We start from the raw sequence: 17,929 nt of genomic DNA, 5'->3' as shown, positions 1-17,929 counted from the left end.
TGTTTTCATAATTTTACTTATTTTGGCACTTTGTCGTCAGATAATTTTGTCTAAAGTTACTCGTTTTCATATCTTACTATTTTTGAAAAAATATTTTTCAAATTGAAAACTGTAATTTTTAAACGTCAAATAATAAAATTCCCCCTAAAGTTAGGCAATGAAAATTTCTTCACTGAAACAAACTTCAAAATCAACAAAAAATCGCAAAATATCGATTCAAGGTTTATAAAAAATATCGGATATCATCATATTACGACGTGTGTCATTTAATGAATTCATTCATAAGGAAATTTCATGTTTTTTACGATATTTAAATGTCTTAATCAACAAATTTTATTAAGTGTTGAAATTTTTTTTTGAGCTAACGTCAGTTTGAAAATTTGACGGTTGAGATTTTAATTTAAAAATTTGTATTCTAATAAAAATTAATTAATTTAATCGAAATGAATATTTAACATGAAATAATAATACAAAACTTAAAAAAAAAAAAAAATAAGAAAAATTTTAAAAAATGAGAAAAATATTAAAAAATTGTGAAGATTAAAAAAAAATAATTTTAAATTAATAATTTAAAAAAAGTTCAATTAAATTAATAAATTTAAACAAATTAATTAATTAATTTAATTAATTAATTAATTAATTAAAAATTTTAATTTTTTATCTTGAATATTTTCTATTAAAATAAAAATCAATAATTTTTTCTTTTTGTCAAAAATTTATGAGAAAAATAATTTCCTAAATTTTATGATAATTTTAAAGATTTTTTGGTGAATAAAATAAAATTAAAATTTAATTAATTTTTTTTAAAAAAAAATTTTAAAAAAATTTAATTAAACTCACAAATTTCCGCAACAATTCTTCACTTTTCAAGTTCACGCATCACAAAAAAGTCACCAAAGTTCAAGTTTTGACATCTTGACACGTTTTTTTCAATGAATAATTTCTTCGAAGTCATTCACGGAGACCTTTCCCTCTTTATTTCCAGCAATACTTTATATTTTTATTGCCTCTGTGAATCTATGTCAGGGTGTTGTCCATCCCAGAATTTGCTGCAATTTTAAATTAAATTAAGTAATTCCCCCGTATTGGTGTGTAACGTAATCAGAGATTGTCCTTTCTTTTCACTCTCCATACCTTAATTCACATTTTTTTTTCGTATATTTCTTTAATTCAAGATCAATTCCAAATTTATGGATTTTTTTATATCAATAAAAATATTTTTGTAAGTTTTTTGCGATATACATAACACACCTGGATATTCGTCATCGGCTCATCATCATCATTTACAGAGGTGCTTCTGCAATTTTTATTCGTTCATTCATGGACAATGCGTTGTAAAAATGTAATTTTTCTCGTTTTAGGGTGACTTTTCACGCGGAAAATGTATGAAATTTTTTCTTAAATTTAAATTTTTCTTCCTTAAAAAAATTTTTTTAAAGAAATTTTGAATTTTTAAACTTTTTCATGTCTTTCCTACGTGATTTCTGTCGATATCGGGACGAACTTCGGTTGAAACAATTTCAATTGTATAAGAGACAGCTGCATAACTCGTAATTATCACTACTTTTATTTTTTGGGCTGGGACAACGTCGCGTCATCGGTCATCATTTTTCATGTAAGCACGTGCGATGGTTCGTACAGGCACGAGAGCAATGGCAAGGTCCACGAATATTATCACTTTTTTCGGGTTTTTTGTACTGCAATGTACGACAATTGCAAAAATCATATATAAGTACTGAATTTTTGACGGTAATTAGACTCAGATTTGATTCAGCTTTTGAATTGTTAACAACAACTCAAATTCCTCTTCCCCCCTTAAAATTTTATTTTTTTAAATAAATAATCATGATCGGAAAAGTAAGTCAATTACCTCAAAAAAAAATCTTAAATTCAGTTTAAAAAAATTCTTCAATTTTTTCTTAGACCATCCTCATTACTTTCTTCGCTGCCTTCGCCGCCGCTGCTGAACTCGGGCATCTTGTACCAGCTCCAGCTGCCGTTGCCGTTGTCGACGAAGCTCCTTTGCTTCAAGTGAATCCCGCAATAGCTCCCGAGCCACGCATCTTGAGCGACGGCGAACAAATCCCCATTTTGCGCAACGAACAAGACATCCTTCCCGACGGTTCTTACACGTACGCTTACGAAACCGGAAATGGTATCCAAGCCAGCGCTCAAGGAACCGTGAAACGCATCGAAGATGAAGATGTCGTTGTTGCCACAGGCGAATACAGTTACACCGATCCCGAAGGCAACTTGATCCGTGTCACTTACATTGCCGACGAGAATGGTTTCCAACCACAAGGCGATCATTTGCCACAAGCTCCCGAAGTCCCAATTGCCATTCAACGTGCCTTGGCTTTCTTGGCAACAGCTGAGCCCTACACCGAGGAACGTTCTGCCAACAAGAAGAAGTAAAAGGACTTTTTCGTTTCATGATTTAATTTTTGAGTTACCCCCCCCCCATCCCATTCCCCCTCAAATTTGTTTAATCCAAAAATTTCTTAAAGACCCAAGACTTTATTATTATTTTATTATTTTTTTTTACTGTCTGAATTTCTCCTGTGATTCTTACTCATTTCTACTTAGAAAAAACTTTATTTTATGATTTAGTGTGTAATTATTTCCCCAATAAAAAATTGAATTTATATGAAAAAAAAATTATTTGTTTTCTCCTTAAAAGTCCTTCGATTTGACACTCAACTCTATGGATTAAAAAAAGGTAAATTTGAGACCTCAAAAGAAAAGTTGAAGACCCCAAGAGAAAATTTTGAAGCTTCAGAAGGAAATTTTAAGACCTCAAGAGAAAAGTTTGAGACCTCAAGAGAAAATTTTGAAGCTTCAGAAGGAAAATTTTAGACCTCAAGAAATAAATTTGAAGCTTCAGAAGAAAATGTTTAGACCTCAAGAGAAAAGTTTAAGACCTCAAGAGAAAATTTTGAAGCTTCAGAAGAAAAATTTTCAGACCTTAAGAGAAAATTTAAGACCTCAAGAGAAAAACCTAAGATCTCAGAAGAAAAATTTTAGACCTCAAGAGAAAATTTTAAGACCTCAAGAGAAAAGTTTAAGACCTCAAGAGAAAATTTTGAAGCTTCAGAAGGAAAATTTTAGACCTCAAGAGAAAAGTTTAAGACCTCAAGAGAAAATTTTGAAGCTTCAGAAGGAAAATTTTAGACCTCAAGAGAAAAGTTTAAGACCTCAAGAGAAAATTTTGAAGCTTCAGAAGGAAATTTTAAGACCTCAAGAGAAAAGTTTGAGACCTCAAGAGAAAATTTTGAAGCTTCAGAAGAAAAATTTTAGACCTCAAGAGAAAAGTTTAAGACCTCAAGAGAAAATTTTGAAGCTTCAGAAGGAAAATTTTAGACCTCAAGAGAAAAGTTTAAGACCTCAAGAGAAAATTTTGAAGCTTCAGAAGGAAAATTTTAGACCTCAAGAGAAAAGTTTAAGACCTCAAGAGAAAATTTTGAAGCTTTAGAAGAAAAATTTTAGACCTCAAGAGAAAAGTTTAAGACCTCAAGAGAAAATTTTGAAGCTTCAGAAAAAAAATTTTAAACCTCAAGAAATAAATTTGAAGCTTCAGAAGAAAATGTTTAGACCTCAAGAGAAAATTTTGATGCTTCAGAACAAAATTTTTAAACTTTAAGAGATAATTTTAAAACCTTTTGAACCAACGAGAATCATAAAATTCTCACCTTTTCAACACTTTTTGCTCAATTAAAAACAAAATCATAAATTTGAGTGACAACTGGATGATCTTATTCTAAATTTGCATGCTTCGTGCTGTCAACGATGTGCAATAATATCACAAAGCACTTCATTTTAATATAAATTAAATTAAATCGTTCGTGTGTTGCGATAGAATTTGTTTGCAACAGATCGACAATTAAATGGATGATTTACAGTAATTATAAGAAGATGTCGACGATAACGTTTTCATCTCGTCACTTAAATTCGTATATAAAGATGTAAAACATTATTAGTCGAGTTTTTTTCAGCGACGGAACGTCAACTTGTCAAAATGAGGAATTTAGTGAGTAATTTTTTTTTTAAATAAATTTTTAATAATTTAATTAAATTTTTTGCACAGTTCATAACTTGGGCAATTCTGTGCTTTGTGTTAGTCGCAAAAGCGCAAAATGATGGAAAATATCGACCTACAAACGATGGAAAATATGTTCCGCGTGACGATGGAAAGTACAGAAGGCCTAAAGAGGGCGTTTATTATCATGTTGTCGGGCCTGAGGGAGGATTTGGCGGAGAAGGCGGTTTTGGGGGAGAAGGAGGCTTTGGAGGAAAAGGAGGATTTGGACCTAATGGTCCTCCAGGACCTACAGGACCTCCTGGGCCTCCGGGTCCTTTTGGTCCTCCGGGACCTCCTGGATTTCCCGGCAGAGGTCCTCCAGCGCCATCTAGACCTCCAGCGACGTATTTGCCGCCTGTAACAAAAACAACTGTCGCTATCGAAAAAGTTACCGTAACCGAACTTCCAATTAATGAGAATGAAAATTCAATCGTAATCGATGAAGAGCCCTCAGAACAAGTTTCGATCACACCCAAACCTTTTTACACGACAACAAAAACTCCGAAACAGGAATCTTGTGCTCATAGTGATCAAAACTTCCAATTTCATCGCCAAGATGGATATTATTGCTTGTAAGCTTTAAATTTCAAAATTTATCTTAAAATTTAAAATTTTTATTTTTTTTTATCAGATGTGGTTCTCTTTCTTTTCATCAACATAAAAATCATCAAGCGGATGAATTGTAGCTCGAGAAAAAATTCGCAATAATTTATCGATAATCTTATCTTTAGTGTTAATAAATTAAAATGCAGTATTCGCCTCTTCCGCTCAAATTTCGAAATTGATACAAATTTAAAAATAAAAAAACGAACAATAAAAAAAATATTTTTTTAACACCTGATACTGTTATTTAATACGATGAAAATTGTTGGAATTATGTCATTTTCTATAAAGACTTATCTATAAAAAAAAATAGACTTGATGATCATTAAAGCTATGAAATGGAATCTAAAGTAGAGTCATTACCATAAATCTATTTCAGCTTTTTTTTATTTACTTAATTCTGAGTTATTTTTGTTTCTTGTGCAGAACGTTTTTTTTTTGTTATGATTTTTATCTCTTGAAAAAGTGTTTAAATTATAAAAATATCAAATTAATTCAAAGTTAATCTTTTTAACACAATCATTGTTGGTTGGATTTCCGGAGACGATCTTTAATTTGATTAAAATCTTGTATTGGTTTGTATTTCCTCGATTTTTTTTTTTTTTTTTTTTTTTTTTTTTTGACAAAACTGCATATTTTTACTTTTTTTAAAAAATTTGTTTGTTTTAAATTTATAAATTAAAAATAATAAAAATGTTTGAATTAGCAAAAAAGCGATTTTCAAATTTTTTAACTGTCATTTTTTGAATTGACACATGCCACAAATTTTTATAAATTTTAATTTTTTAAGCAATTTAAAAATATTTTGAGTTTTTTTAGAAACATTTGGAAACTTAACTCTTTAATTTGGCTTAAAAATTATTTTGCAAAAGTTTTTTTAAAAAATATAAAAATTCAAGTAAAATTTATTAATTTTTTTTTTTTTGACAAAACTGCATATTTTTACTTTTTTAAAAAATTTTTTGTTTTAAATTTATAAATTAAAAATAATAAAAATGTTTGAATCAGCAAAAAAGCGATTTCCAAATTTTGTAACTGTCATTTTTTTAAGATGTCACAAATTTTTATGAATTTTTATGGCAATTTAAAAATATTTTGAGACTTTTTAAGAAAATTTTTAAAATTTGAACCTTAAATTTAGCTTCAAATGTTCAAAATTTAAATTTTTAATTAATTATTTTTTAAAATAAATTTTGAAAAGCTTCAAAGTAAAATATAAAAAGTCAAGTAAAATCTAAAAATTATTTTTTTTTAAATTTTTTTCGTTGAAGAAATATGACTTAAGAGTTAAAAATTTATAAAAAAATAAAAAGACAAAATTTTCATCACTTCATAAATGCAATTTAATCAAAAAATAAATAATCTTTGTTTAAAATTATTTTCACAAAAAAAAAAAACATAAATAACTTATTAAAATATATCAAAACTTTTCATTGTTTTGTTTTCGCTTCTTACTTCGTCTTGCTGGAACGAGCTTCAACATTGTTGGTGGGGTCAAACAATGGAGGTCCATATTCGCGGATGATTTTTGGTTTTGGAATTACGTAATAATTCTTGTTGAAGGGATCGTTAATGTTCCTAAAATAAAAAAATATTTAAAAATAATTAAAAAAAAAATTAAAAAAAAATTAACTTACGTTGATTCACTCTTGGAGTCATCTTGTTTGTAAGGATATTTATCGGGATTTTGTTTGTAGGGATATTTATCGGGGGTCTGGTTGTACGGATATTTATCGGGAGTTTGGCTGTAAGGATATTTGTCCAATTCTTGCGCATATCCATATTTATCAGTTACATGCACGTATGGAATAGCTGGAGGAGCATCATGAATGTAAGGACGTCCATCGTGCAAATAAGGATTTGGCACGCCATAATAAGGTCCATAACCGCCATCATAGGGAATGTGAACATGCACGTATTTGTATTTGTGAACGTCACTCACGTATTTTCCTGTAAATCGAGTCAAAATTAGATTAATAACCGGAAATTATCAAATTGGCAGCTTCAGTATCAAAAACATCTTACAAAAAGAAAAAGTTCAAAGAAAATGATAGCAAAATTTTGGCAAGTAAGTGCTTATAATACAATGCAACCTGAACCTTTTTTTATATACAAAAATTTACAATTTTTTTTTTCGTCGAAAATATACCTTTGGAAGCTTCACGAACAGCAAGCATCAATTAACAAAAATATGAAATGATAAAATTTTACGTTTTTTTTTTTTTAAAAAAAGCATTAAAAAATTAATTGTTAGTGAAAAAAAATCTTAAATTCGATCATTGACATTTGACTTCATTTTCATTTCATTTATCGAGAGTTGTAAAATTATTGAGATTAAATCATCGATCAAGAAGAGAACTTTTGGAGACAAATGTTTGTGTTTTGGCGATAAATTACGACCCACATCGCGTTCGTGTGAGATATTTTCATTTTTGGACCATATTAAATTATATTTTATGTCATGTCAAAGATAGTTACAAATAAAAATTTCGTTTTTATGGCTTTCAGTGCGATGTGCGACAAGCATCCGGGTTAGAACTATTGTACAGTTTGGTAGAATTACTCATTTTTTTATTTTATTTTTATTTGATTTCCGGGTCATTAAAATTATTTTACAGGAAATCGAGGAAAAAGCTATCAAAGTTACTATTTAATAAAATAATTTATTAATTTTATTAGAATTTCAAAGACGGTATTGGGTAAGTTTAATTTTAAATATTTACATAATCTGATTTTTTTTTAATTTATATTTTTTTTAAAAGAAAAATATTCATTTTTTAAAAAATTATATTTTTTAATCAAAATCAAAAATAAATTTAAAATTAAAATTAATTAATTTTTTATATTAAATTTTTTATTAAATTATTTTTTTTATTATTTAAAAAAAAAATATTTTAAATTTTTTTTTTCATTTTTTATATTAAATTATTTTTTTTTAAATTTTTTATATTAAATTATTTATTTTTAATTACATTGACTTAAATAAAAAGAAAATGTATAATAAAAATAAATAAATTTTATTTTTAAAAATTTCCGATTTTTAATTTAATTTAAAATTTTTAATTAAAAATAAATTTTTTATGGTACCAAATATTTTTTGAATATTTTTCCTTAAAAAAAATTAATTAAAAATCTAAATTTATTGATTTATAAATTATTAAACTTTGAGTTTTATTTAATTTTTTTTTAAATAATTTTTAATTTTTTTTTATATTTTTAATTCTTTTGATATATTTTTTTGATTAATAAATTATTAAATTAATTTTTAAAATATTAATTATTAATTTTTTTTAAAATAATTTTTAATAATTTTAAAATAATTTTTATATTTTTAATAATTAAAATTTAATTTTTTAAAAATTGTTTTAATTTATTTTTTAAAAAAATCACTCAAAAACTATTTAAAGGTGTTAAAACTCATTCACGAAATTCGTCATCAGTTCGTTGTCTAGACAATTTATGACCCTTAAATCTTCCATCACCGCATTAATCAATTAATTCTCGTTCACAAGACAAAAAAACTTAACGTTTTTATCACCCAATTAATTTAATCTCATTAATTCTGGCGTTTATTGCGAAAATCAAACAATGAAACTCGTGCCATTCAACGACGCCAATAAATTAAAAAGGTGTAAGTTATTGTTAATTTTTTTTTGTTTCGTGAATTTAAATGAAAAAAAAACCACAAAAGAATTAATAAAACTTAAATAATAAGGTTAGGAGAAGGAAGCAAACAAAAAGACATAATGTACAAAGGCGAGCGCAGAGAATCATGTATTGTGACCATGACTCACCTGAATCATCATGTATGTATTTACCCGAGTTCCCGTATTTCTTGGGATTGTATTTTCCATCGTTGCTTGCTGGCAGCGCCGTAGCCAGATGCACCATGACGGCAAGTAACTACGAAAAAAAAATTGCGTAAGTTGCAATAAAAATTGAATTGTTTCACCAAAAGGTATTTTAATTGAAATTCCATGCAAATTTAACTCAAGGAGAGGAAAGTTGAGCGTGGGTTTTTTTTTCGTTGTTGTTGGGATGAGCCGATCAGCTGATTTGAACTTACCAAGGAGGCAATGAACATTTTGTTGGTAAGCAGCATTTTTTATCACTTTTCTATTATTTTTTTTAAATAATTCACTCGATTTTCGATTTTTTAATTTTTTTTTTTTTCAATTCTTGTGAGTTCTTTTTATTCAAATTTTTTGAATTTTTATTTATTTATTTAAATATTTTTACTCTTGATCCACATTTGTTCTATTCAGATGATCTTTGTAAAGTAACATGATTTTGATTGTGTCCCCTCGATTAAATATTAAATAAGTCAGCTGCTTGCCAGCACATGTGGGTGTGCGATTCTACGAGCGATACTCTCGTATCTCGTGTGTGTTTCTCCGTTCACACATGAGCGAAATATCGCACACGAACGACTAAAAATACAACAAAAAAAAAAGAAGAAGAGAATATCGTTTTATTTTTTTTTATTATCAAGGATCATTGCCTTAGTAATTTCGCATTGCCTTGCATTGTTCTACCGTGAGTTGCTAAACGGATGAGAAACGGAATTTTATTATTTCCCGAAAAATTAAAATCACACCTACCTACTTGGGATTACTCAAGTGCGGAGTTAAAGTTCAGAAAGTGTCCTTTTCAAAAGGTTTGTTTTTGATTTGACATTTTCATGACTCCAAATGACGCACGCGAGATAAATAAAAGTTTAAGTATCTGCTGAATGATTTGATGTTAATTAGGTAATTTGAGATAAGTAGCGGGATTCATAGAATTGACGCATAATTTTTTCTTTAATTATAGTTTTTTTTAAAGATTATATCTGTCTTGTTGTAGTTTGAACAAGGACGTAGTTAATAAAAATTTTAATGTTGAAAAAAAGGATCAATAGAATAAATAATTTCAAAATAATTCCAAAATAAATAGGAGACCTGTAAAATTTTAGGAGGAAAAAATTTTTATTGACACTTAAAACGAAAAAATTTCAATGAAAAGAATTAATTTAAAATTTAAAAAATTTTTAATAAAGTTTAATTCAAAAAATTAAAAAAAATTAAATTAAAAATAAAATTAAATTAAAAAATTAAATAAAAATAAAATAAAAATAAAAATTAAATTAAAAAAAGAGAGCTATACAATATTTCAAAATTTCATTGACCTGTAAAATTTTAAGGAACAAAAAATTCAAGTAGAGAATTTCTTAAAATTTTTTTTTTAAATTTTATTTAAAAATTAAAAAAATAAAAATATTAATTTAAATTAATTAAAAAATATTAAAAAATTAAAATAAAAAAAAATAAATAACTAAATAAATTAAATTAAATAAGTTTACAAAAATTAATAATCAAATTAGAAAATTGAACAATTTGAACTCAAAATTTAAAAAATATTGAAGTTTTTTTTATAATTTTCATTTTATTGTATTTTAGGTACACGATGGAATTTTTTAAAATAATTTGGAAGGAGGATATTTAAAACATTTTTGAAAATTATAAAACCCCATGGTAATTTTTCTGTCTAAAAATTAAAAATCTTCAAAATATTATGTCTTTCAGTTTAAAGAATAAATTGTAATATGTATCTAAAAACGATCCATTTCATTTTCAAGACTCATAAGTAAACATATATCCATTAGAATTGAGCATCTACTGAAGCTATTACCTGTCTTACAAATCATTATGAAGTGAAGCAGAACCTTTAAATATCGTATTAATTGGAGGAATTGCAAAAATAACATCGGAATTTTTCTACAAAATAATTTAAACTGAATATTTTTCATCTATAGGAAACTTTATAAACAAAAACTATTCGAACTATGGAAAAACTTTTCAACATTCATTGCAATTTCTAACATGACGAAGAAACTTATACTTATCTTGTACTCATTGAAAAAAAAGCTGTTACTTTAATTGGTAGGAAGAACCCTTGATGAAATCACAATCTCTTAGTCATTCAAATGAATTTGAAATGAATTCAACTGAATGTCAAGGCACATTACTCACTTTACTATAAAGTATGATATAAACCTTCAATGTAACAAGCTGTTCTTATTTTGGATAAAAAATCATTTAGATGGTGTGACTTTGAAAATTTTGATACAAATTGAAATTTTAATCAAAATTAAAATTTCTTTTGAAATGGAAATATTAATAGGCAATTAATTATATTTTTTAAATTTTCATAATTTAAATCTGGAATTATTATTCAGATTTTTTCCAAATAAATTTTCTAAAATTTTGATTAATTATTTTCTTTTAATATTTTAGGCCGTTCCAAATGAAAATAAAAAATAAAGTCCAAAATTTTTTAAAATAAAATGGGGGGGCAAAATAAAAAAAAAAATTTTTGAAATATTTTTTGACAAAATTTTAACTATTTTTGAGTGATAAATATTTTTTATTTATTTATTTTTTTAATTATATTTTTTGAGATTTGCTTATTTAAAATTGATTTCAGAAAAAAATTAAAAATTAAAAAAAAAATTTTCAAAAAAATATTTTTCAAAAAAAATTTTACAAATAAATTTAGTAACTTTTTGTTTAAGTTTTTAAATTGAAATAAGAAAATTTATTTTAAATTACGATTGAATACTTAAAAACAAAAATTATTCAAAAAATTGTTTAAATTTTGTCATTTTTTGAAAAAGTAAAAATTTTTTTTTTCTAAAAACATCTTGAAAAATTATGAAAATACACCTAAAAACGGCCATTTTTGATAAAATTTTTAACTTTTAAATATTTAAATCTTCTACGCCGCTTTTTTAAAAAAATATGAAGAAAAATAAATCACCTTCAATTTTTTTTTCAAATTCAAAGGCATCCGAAATTTTCCACAAAAATCCTGTCATCTACTTAAAAATCCATTAAAAACCATTTAAAGCTCATCACTTTTTTCCAATTAACGGATTAACAGCCATCAAAAGTGCATGAACTTTGTGCATGTCATCGCACAAAAAAACCACTAAATCACTCCTTTATCAATATCGACAACTGCGCGAGAGTTCATCAACATTCCCAACTAATTCGCCTTGCTGTTATACTAAAATTACCCGTCATGTCAATTCATTCTCTCTGTGGATGGCGCATGGGTGTGTCCTTATCTGCTTATTATTTTTATTTTTAACACAACAACAAATTAATAAAATTTACGTCACACCGCCAATAAATAATACGGCATCCGTTCTGTGTGTGTCGGTCAAGCACATTCCGCATGAACTTCGCATGTGTGTTTTGGTGACTCAAAAAGCCATTAACCAGTACGGAAGTTGGTCGTAATTCATTTTGCATATTGAACTGCTGAACGGATGGCAGTTTAATGGTTCACCCTGCATTCTTAACTGGCGAGAACGAGATGTCGAACAATAAAATTATTATTTATCCATTGTCAATGCGAAAAAAGCGAACACTTCCTACCTAAAAAAAAAAAAAAAAAAAATATTAAAGTAACAGTAGCATGACAAAAAAAAAATCTTGTAATAAATTGCAACAATTATTGTGACAGTTGACCGCGTCGTTTTAAAACGTGTCGCTTAAGTGAATGCACTCGGGGTTATTTTTTTCCTCGTGGCATCATCTTCACAGTTTCGCGAATCCCGCTGCGGGTAATTTATTAAAATTTAAAGAAAAAAAAAACACTTGCGGAATATGGCTAAAAATAGACCGATGCACGAGGGTGTGAAACAACGACATGACACCACGATGAAAAAACGCAATAAATTCAGTGGCCTGTCAATAAAACATAAAACTAAGTACTTAATTGGAGCGTATAATCGGACGATTAATGGATGTTCTGTCGAGGCTTATCCCAAATTATGGCTGGAAAAAAAATTTTTTTGAATAAAAATTTTTTATTTATTGGTAAGAAATCATTTCCATAGACACTACTTAGTATAATTTTCTAATAACGCACGACAGAAGTCGCGACATAGACAAACAAATAACTGAATTCTGTGTATTTATTATACAACAAAACATTTTGCCTCACCTTGACAAGGCCACATTGTTTGTTTTTTACATTTTTTTATGTTTTTCAAAAAAAAAACCGGCTGAAATGAAAACTATGATTTTTTCTGCAAGACCTTCGTTTGTGGCTTTGGCTTTCTACAAGTGTTCTCTTGTCAATAAGTGCAATTTGTATGCAGATGCGATCAAATAACATCTTTTATTTGAGATTTTGCGCTCACTTGGGAATTACAAATATTTTTATGTTAATACGCGAGTGGTGTTTATGATGAAAAATTGTGTTTTAATGGATTTTCTTACATTGTAAAAATAATGTACAAGCAAGCTCAGTTTCAAGAGAGGTTTTGCAATAAAAAGTTGTTAATTTTCACGTCAAAGGTTGTGCGAATCGTAATTATTAAGATGTTTGTAATGATAAATGATGGAAAAATACTTTTTATTGGATTTGAAACACGTTTATGAGGTTGGAGTTTTAACAAGGCGCCTCCTTATTTAAGATTTATTTGAAGAAAAAAAAATTTTTTGATTAATTTTATGAAAAAAATCATTTTTATTGTTAAAAAAATAATTAATTTGATTAATATTAAATTTTATTGAATTTAATTAATTAATATTAATTTAATTTAATTAATTTAAAGCAATTAAGATAATTAAAAAATGTAAAATAATTTATATTTTTCTATAAAGGTTGAAAAATAAGAAAAATTATAATAATTTTATATAAAAAGTATTTCAAAAAATTTTGCACCAAAATAAATAGAAATTTAGAAGGAAATTATTAAAAAACTATTTTACTTTATTTTTTTTTAGGTTATTTATTTTATTTTTTTATTAAAATTTATTTATCTGAACTGAATTAATTTTTTAATTTAATTAATTATTTTTTTTTTTTATTTTTCGAATTGAATTTGAAGCAATTAATAAAAATAATTTAAAGCAATTAAAAAAAATTATATTTTATTTTTTTTCTAAAGGTTTAAAAATAAGAAAAATTAAATAATTTTATAAAAAAATATTTTGAAAAATTTTGACTGCTTAATTTTGCATATAATTATAAAAAAATAGAAAATGAGAAGAAAATTATTAAAAAAAAAATTTTTATTTTATTTTATTTTTTATTACTTTTTATTAATTTTTTAATTTATTTTAATTTTATTTTTTAATTAATTTTTTAATTTAATTATTATTAATTTTTGATTAAAATTTATTTATCTGAACTGAATTAATTTTTAATTTAATTAGTTAAATTATTATTAATTTTTTATTCTAATTTTTCGAATTGATTTTAATAAAATTTATTTTTTTTAAATACATCTTACGATAATTTTATATTTAATTTAAAATGAAAAAAAAAACTTATGAATTAATTTTTATTTATCACTTTAGATATATTTCTACAATTTTTCAATTTCTACAAGTTAGACAAACGGATAAAAATTAATATTCTTTGAAAAATTGAACCGAAAGTAATTTTTTGTAAGCTTAAAGTCAAAAGTTATAAAGATTTCCTTCAAAACTCAAAATTTCGTTAAAATTTCAAGAGTATAAATTGTGCATTTTTTGATAAATTTTTCAATTTGTAGACCTATAAACATACAAATCTTTAATTTTCAGTGACTTAACATCGATTAAAGTTCATTCCTAAACCTGTGTTAAAATCAAAAAGTGAAAGTAAAGTCACCATTCCATCAACTTAGATAATCATAAAGATCAATTCGATAAATCTTTATTCAAATTTGCATTCAAATGCTTGACTTGACTAAGAAAAAGAGCAAAAAAAAACTTAAACTATAACAATAAATAATTGTGAAATATGGATCAAATGTCTCTTTATTTCTTCTTTTGCTTAAGTATTTTGTACAAATCTCAGTAATCTCATGCCATTTCAATTTCATTATTTTAATTTTGAAAACACAACTAGCCGTCATAACTCTTTATGAAAGGAGAAAAACGTGATAAAGGTTAAAAGTCGTGTGAAGAGAATTACATCGCAGGCAATTTACGTTCGTCGCCTAATTTGAATAAATTGAAATCTTTTGTTCTAAAATGTCGTTCGGTCAACGAACTGGCAAGGTCTTGATTGATCTCTTATTTTTTTATGACTCACACCCTGTTAAATATTTAATTGCCATGTTAAAATTTTAAATCTCAACACGTGACATTTAAGTTCCTCTATAATTTCCTGATAATTTTCTTCTTAAATTACGAGTTGTAACCGATATTTTTAGAGATATTTCACAAAGGAGCATCCCCGTGATTATAGTTTAGTGTTACAATCACACTCAAACACACAAGCAAATGCCTTTAAATAGCATTAAAGTTGGTCGGTTGGCGAATAACGTAATAGTATAACACCCATGGTAAACAATAATTTAATACTGTTGCATCTAATTTGAAATATAAATATTACAGAAACTGGTCTCTTTAGTAGAATGACGACCATGATGATCTGTCAGTGATGGAGATCTTTGATTAGTTCGAGGATTAACCGTGAGGGCGCTTTTACAGAAAAAAATTACCGTAGCGCCCTCTTTGAATTTGCGGGTAAATTTTGAACTAAAAATATAAGAGAAATATTTTGAAATTTTAATAAATTTTTCTTTAAAATCTGTTTAAAAAAACAAAAAGTTTGTCAAAAATCTTTAAGCCGAGAGGAATCTTCTCAAGTTTTTGTAATTCAGCATTTTTTTTAAATTTACGGAAAAATTTGAAATTTAGAACCAAAAAATATTACAGAAAATTTTTCAAATTAAAACAATTTTGCCTTTAAAATAATTAGTGTTATTAAAATTTTAACAAATTAAAAATTTGAAATTCTTGTAAATTTTATTTGATGATAATTTTCTATGAAAACCAAAGATTGCTTTTCAAATTTTTTTAATTTTGTAGTTTTATGAATTTGAGATCTTTTATTAAAAATACTAAAAACTTTTAATTTGAATAAAAATTTTTTTTTTATTTAATTAAAATTAATTTATTTTATTTAAAACAAAAATTAATTTAATTCAAAAAATTAAAATTAATTAAAAAATTAAATTTAATTTTTAAAATTTTATGATGTTTAAAATTTATTTTTCTCCTTGAGTTCTATTAACAGCTTCTAATTCATATCTGAACGTCAATTAATCTCATAAAAAAAATTAAAACAGATCTTAAAGATCGATTAGTTACTGAATTGACCACGAGGGCGCTTTTATCAAAAAGTGTTGACTTACCGCTCGTTTTTTGATTTTTTTAACAAAATATTTTTAAAATTTAATTTTTTTTTAACATTTTGTCATTTAAAGAACTCACTTATAGAATTTATGAAAAGAAAAAAGTAAATAAAGTAAATACTTAAAAATTTTAATAAATAAGGAAAAAATTCTACAGCGCCATTTACGACAAAATTTCGAACTAAAAATCTCTTCTAAAGTCATGATGCAAGAAACGTAAAAAAAATCTCATCAAAAAAATCAATAACAATCAGTGACTTTAATCCCTGTCTGCTCCAAATCTGAATCCAGTTATTTCTTCAAAAATTATGTGATCGCAGATACTCGTCCGCAACTTGTGACATTTACACTTTGAGTCATCACAGTGCTTTTTGATTAATATCGCCCCCCGTCACTATTCGAATGTCTCGTCGAGTGAAGATACGAAAAAAAAAATTAAAATAAATTTCAAGCATTTGCAATTTAATTCGATTAAAACAGCGCGATATAGCAAGCCGGAGTGTGTCACAGTGCAAATATATAATTTTTATGTTCCATACAGCAGCAGCAGCACCAATACTTTTTCAAATGCATCTCTCATTATTTTTTACTACTGTATTTTGCATGTGTGCGCAATAGTAATAATAATGTCTCTCCATTCGACGGCACTCGAAAAAACATATAAATAGGGATCACGGGTATTCTAATCTGGCCATTATATAATTGGAAGCGCACACAAAAACAGCAAAGTTTGAACTAAGAGGTGCAGAAAATTAATTTTTAGCAACAAAAAAGCCATGAAGAGTGTAAGTGACGCGAATTTGGTTCAAAAAATCCATTTTTTAACGAAAAATTTCCATTTCGCAGCTCATTATTGCATTTGCCGTTATTGCGGTTGCCATTGCAAAGCCGCAACGAGGACTTGCTCCTGCAGCTCCAGCTCCTCCAGGCTCCGAGGCATATGCGGAGACACTCGCACAAGACTTTAATATCGAGCCTGATGGTTCTTACCAATCATCGTAAGTGACTTTTTTGGATTTTTTCGCGAAAAAATTAATTTTTTGTGAATTTTTTGTAAGATATCAAACATCGAATGGCATCGCGGCACAAGAATCAGGCACCTTGAAGCAAACAGGCAACCCTGAAGCTCCCACAGTTGTTGTCGCATCAGGCTCGTTTTCGTATACTTCTCCCGAAGGCGAACAAATTCAAGTAAATTACGTTGCTGACGACGAGGGCGGCTACCAACCGCAAGGAGCTCATCTTCCAACTCCTCCTCCAATTCCGCCAGCGATCGCAAGGTAAAAAATTATTTTTTTTTATTTATTTTCAATTAATTTTTAAATTATTTTTAACTTTTTTAATTATTTTTAATTAATTTTTAATTATTTTTAATTTTTATTTAATTTTAATTTTTTTCTAATTTTTTTTTTCATAAACAGAGCTTTGGAGTACTTACAAAGTCTTCCACAAAGAAAGTAAGCCAGCAGTTTTCGACTGAATATTGTGCCAATTTTATTATTTTTTTGTATTGCAAACAAGTGATTTTCTTTAATTTTTTTGTTTTTTGTTAATAAAAAAAGCAGTTTTAAATCTCAAACAGAAAAAAAATTTTTTTTTAATTAAAAAAAATATCTCACCTTGCTCCCGAATCTTTGTCAAAAGGAATTTGTCATCATCCATTGTATGATAATTTCTTCAACCTCTCATCTCAACGTGACTTAACAAAATATTTGTTCAGTAAATGTTTAGAATTGAACACACACCTTGCTGCAATTAATTTTTGTTCAAAGACTGAATTTTATGTGAATTTTAAAAGTTCAAGCATTTTAGTGCAAAGGTGTCGTCGTCGCGTCGTTAAATGTCGAACGTGAGTCAAGTTTATTTAAAAATAAAAAATTTAAATGATCTCAAATTTCAAGAGAAAAAATCGATATTGGTGGTCTGAAAAATTTTTTAAAAGAAAAAAATAAATGAAGATTTATCGTTTTGAGACATGAAAGTGAACGAAAAATGTGAGTTTGGCATAAATTTGAATAAAAAATAATTTTTTTTAAAGAAAAAATAAAAAAATAATATTTTTG

At 26.4% G+C, this 17,929-nt stretch overlaps 3 protein-coding genes across 3 annotated transcripts; all 3 read left to right on the top strand.

Moving 5' to 3' along the window:
- The first annotated feature begins 1,845 nt into the window (after positions 1 to 1,845).
- On the top strand, positions 1,846 to 2,415 carry LOC134828462 (endocuticle structural glycoprotein ABD-4-like). Its single transcript, XM_063841442.1, has 2 exons — positions 1,846 to 1,857; positions 1,924 to 2,415. The coding sequence occupies exons 1-2, from the start codon at positions 1,846 to 1,848 to the stop codon at positions 2,413 to 2,415; spliced, it is 504 nt and encodes a 167-aa protein (XP_063697512.1).
- Positions 2,416 to 3,961: 1,546 nt separating this feature from the next.
- LOC134831298 (collagen alpha-2(IX) chain-like) lies at positions 3,962 to 4,919 on the top strand. The gene is made up of 3 exons (XM_063844998.1): positions 3,962 to 4,027; positions 4,085 to 4,650; positions 4,710 to 4,919. Exons 1-3 carry the CDS (start codon positions 4,016 to 4,018, stop codon positions 4,762 to 4,764), a joined length of 633 nt encoding a protein of 210 aa, XP_063701068.1. The 5' UTR covers positions 3,962 to 4,015; the 3' UTR covers positions 4,765 to 4,919.
- Positions 4,920 to 16,522: 11,603 nt separating this feature from the next.
- LOC134830702 (endocuticle structural glycoprotein ABD-4-like) lies at positions 16,523 to 17,450 on the top strand. Its single transcript, XM_063844259.1, has 4 exons — positions 16,523 to 16,651; positions 16,713 to 16,864; positions 16,925 to 17,146; positions 17,288 to 17,450. The coding sequence occupies exons 1-4, from the start codon at positions 16,643 to 16,645 to the stop codon at positions 17,325 to 17,327; spliced, it is 423 nt and encodes a 140-aa protein (XP_063700329.1). The 5' UTR covers positions 16,523 to 16,642; the 3' UTR covers positions 17,328 to 17,450.
- The last annotated feature ends 479 nt before the right edge of the window (positions 17,451 to 17,929 follow it).

Source organism: Culicoides brevitarsis, chromosome 2 (assembly GCF_036172545.1).
Source record: "Culicoides brevitarsis isolate CSIRO-B50_1 chromosome 2, AGI_CSIRO_Cbre_v1, whole genome shotgun sequence".
NCBI classification, from domain to species: domain Eukaryota; kingdom Metazoa; phylum Arthropoda; class Insecta; order Diptera; family Ceratopogonidae; genus Culicoides; species Culicoides brevitarsis.
Note: the sequence above shows the minus strand (reverse complement) of the source record. Positions and strands in the feature narration are given on the sequence as shown.

What these genes read in the sequence shown, in the direction of transcription:
- LOC134830702 (XM_063844259.1), top strand. An exon ending in GATGGTTCTTACCAATCATC is followed by an intron (nt 16,865 to 16,924) that starts GTAAGTGACTTT and finishes ATTTTTTGTAAG; the next exon opens with ATATCAAACATCGAATGGCA. An exon ending in ATTCCGCCAGCGATCGCAAG is followed by an intron (nt 17,147 to 17,287) that starts GTAAAAAATTAT and finishes TTTCATAAACAG; the next exon opens with AGCTTTGGAGTACTTACAAA.
- LOC134831298 (XM_063844998.1), top strand. An exon ending in CAAGATGGATATTATTGCTT is followed by an intron (nt 4,651 to 4,709) that starts GTAAGCTTTAAA and finishes TTTTTTTATCAG; the next exon opens with ATGTGGTTCTCTTTCTTTTC.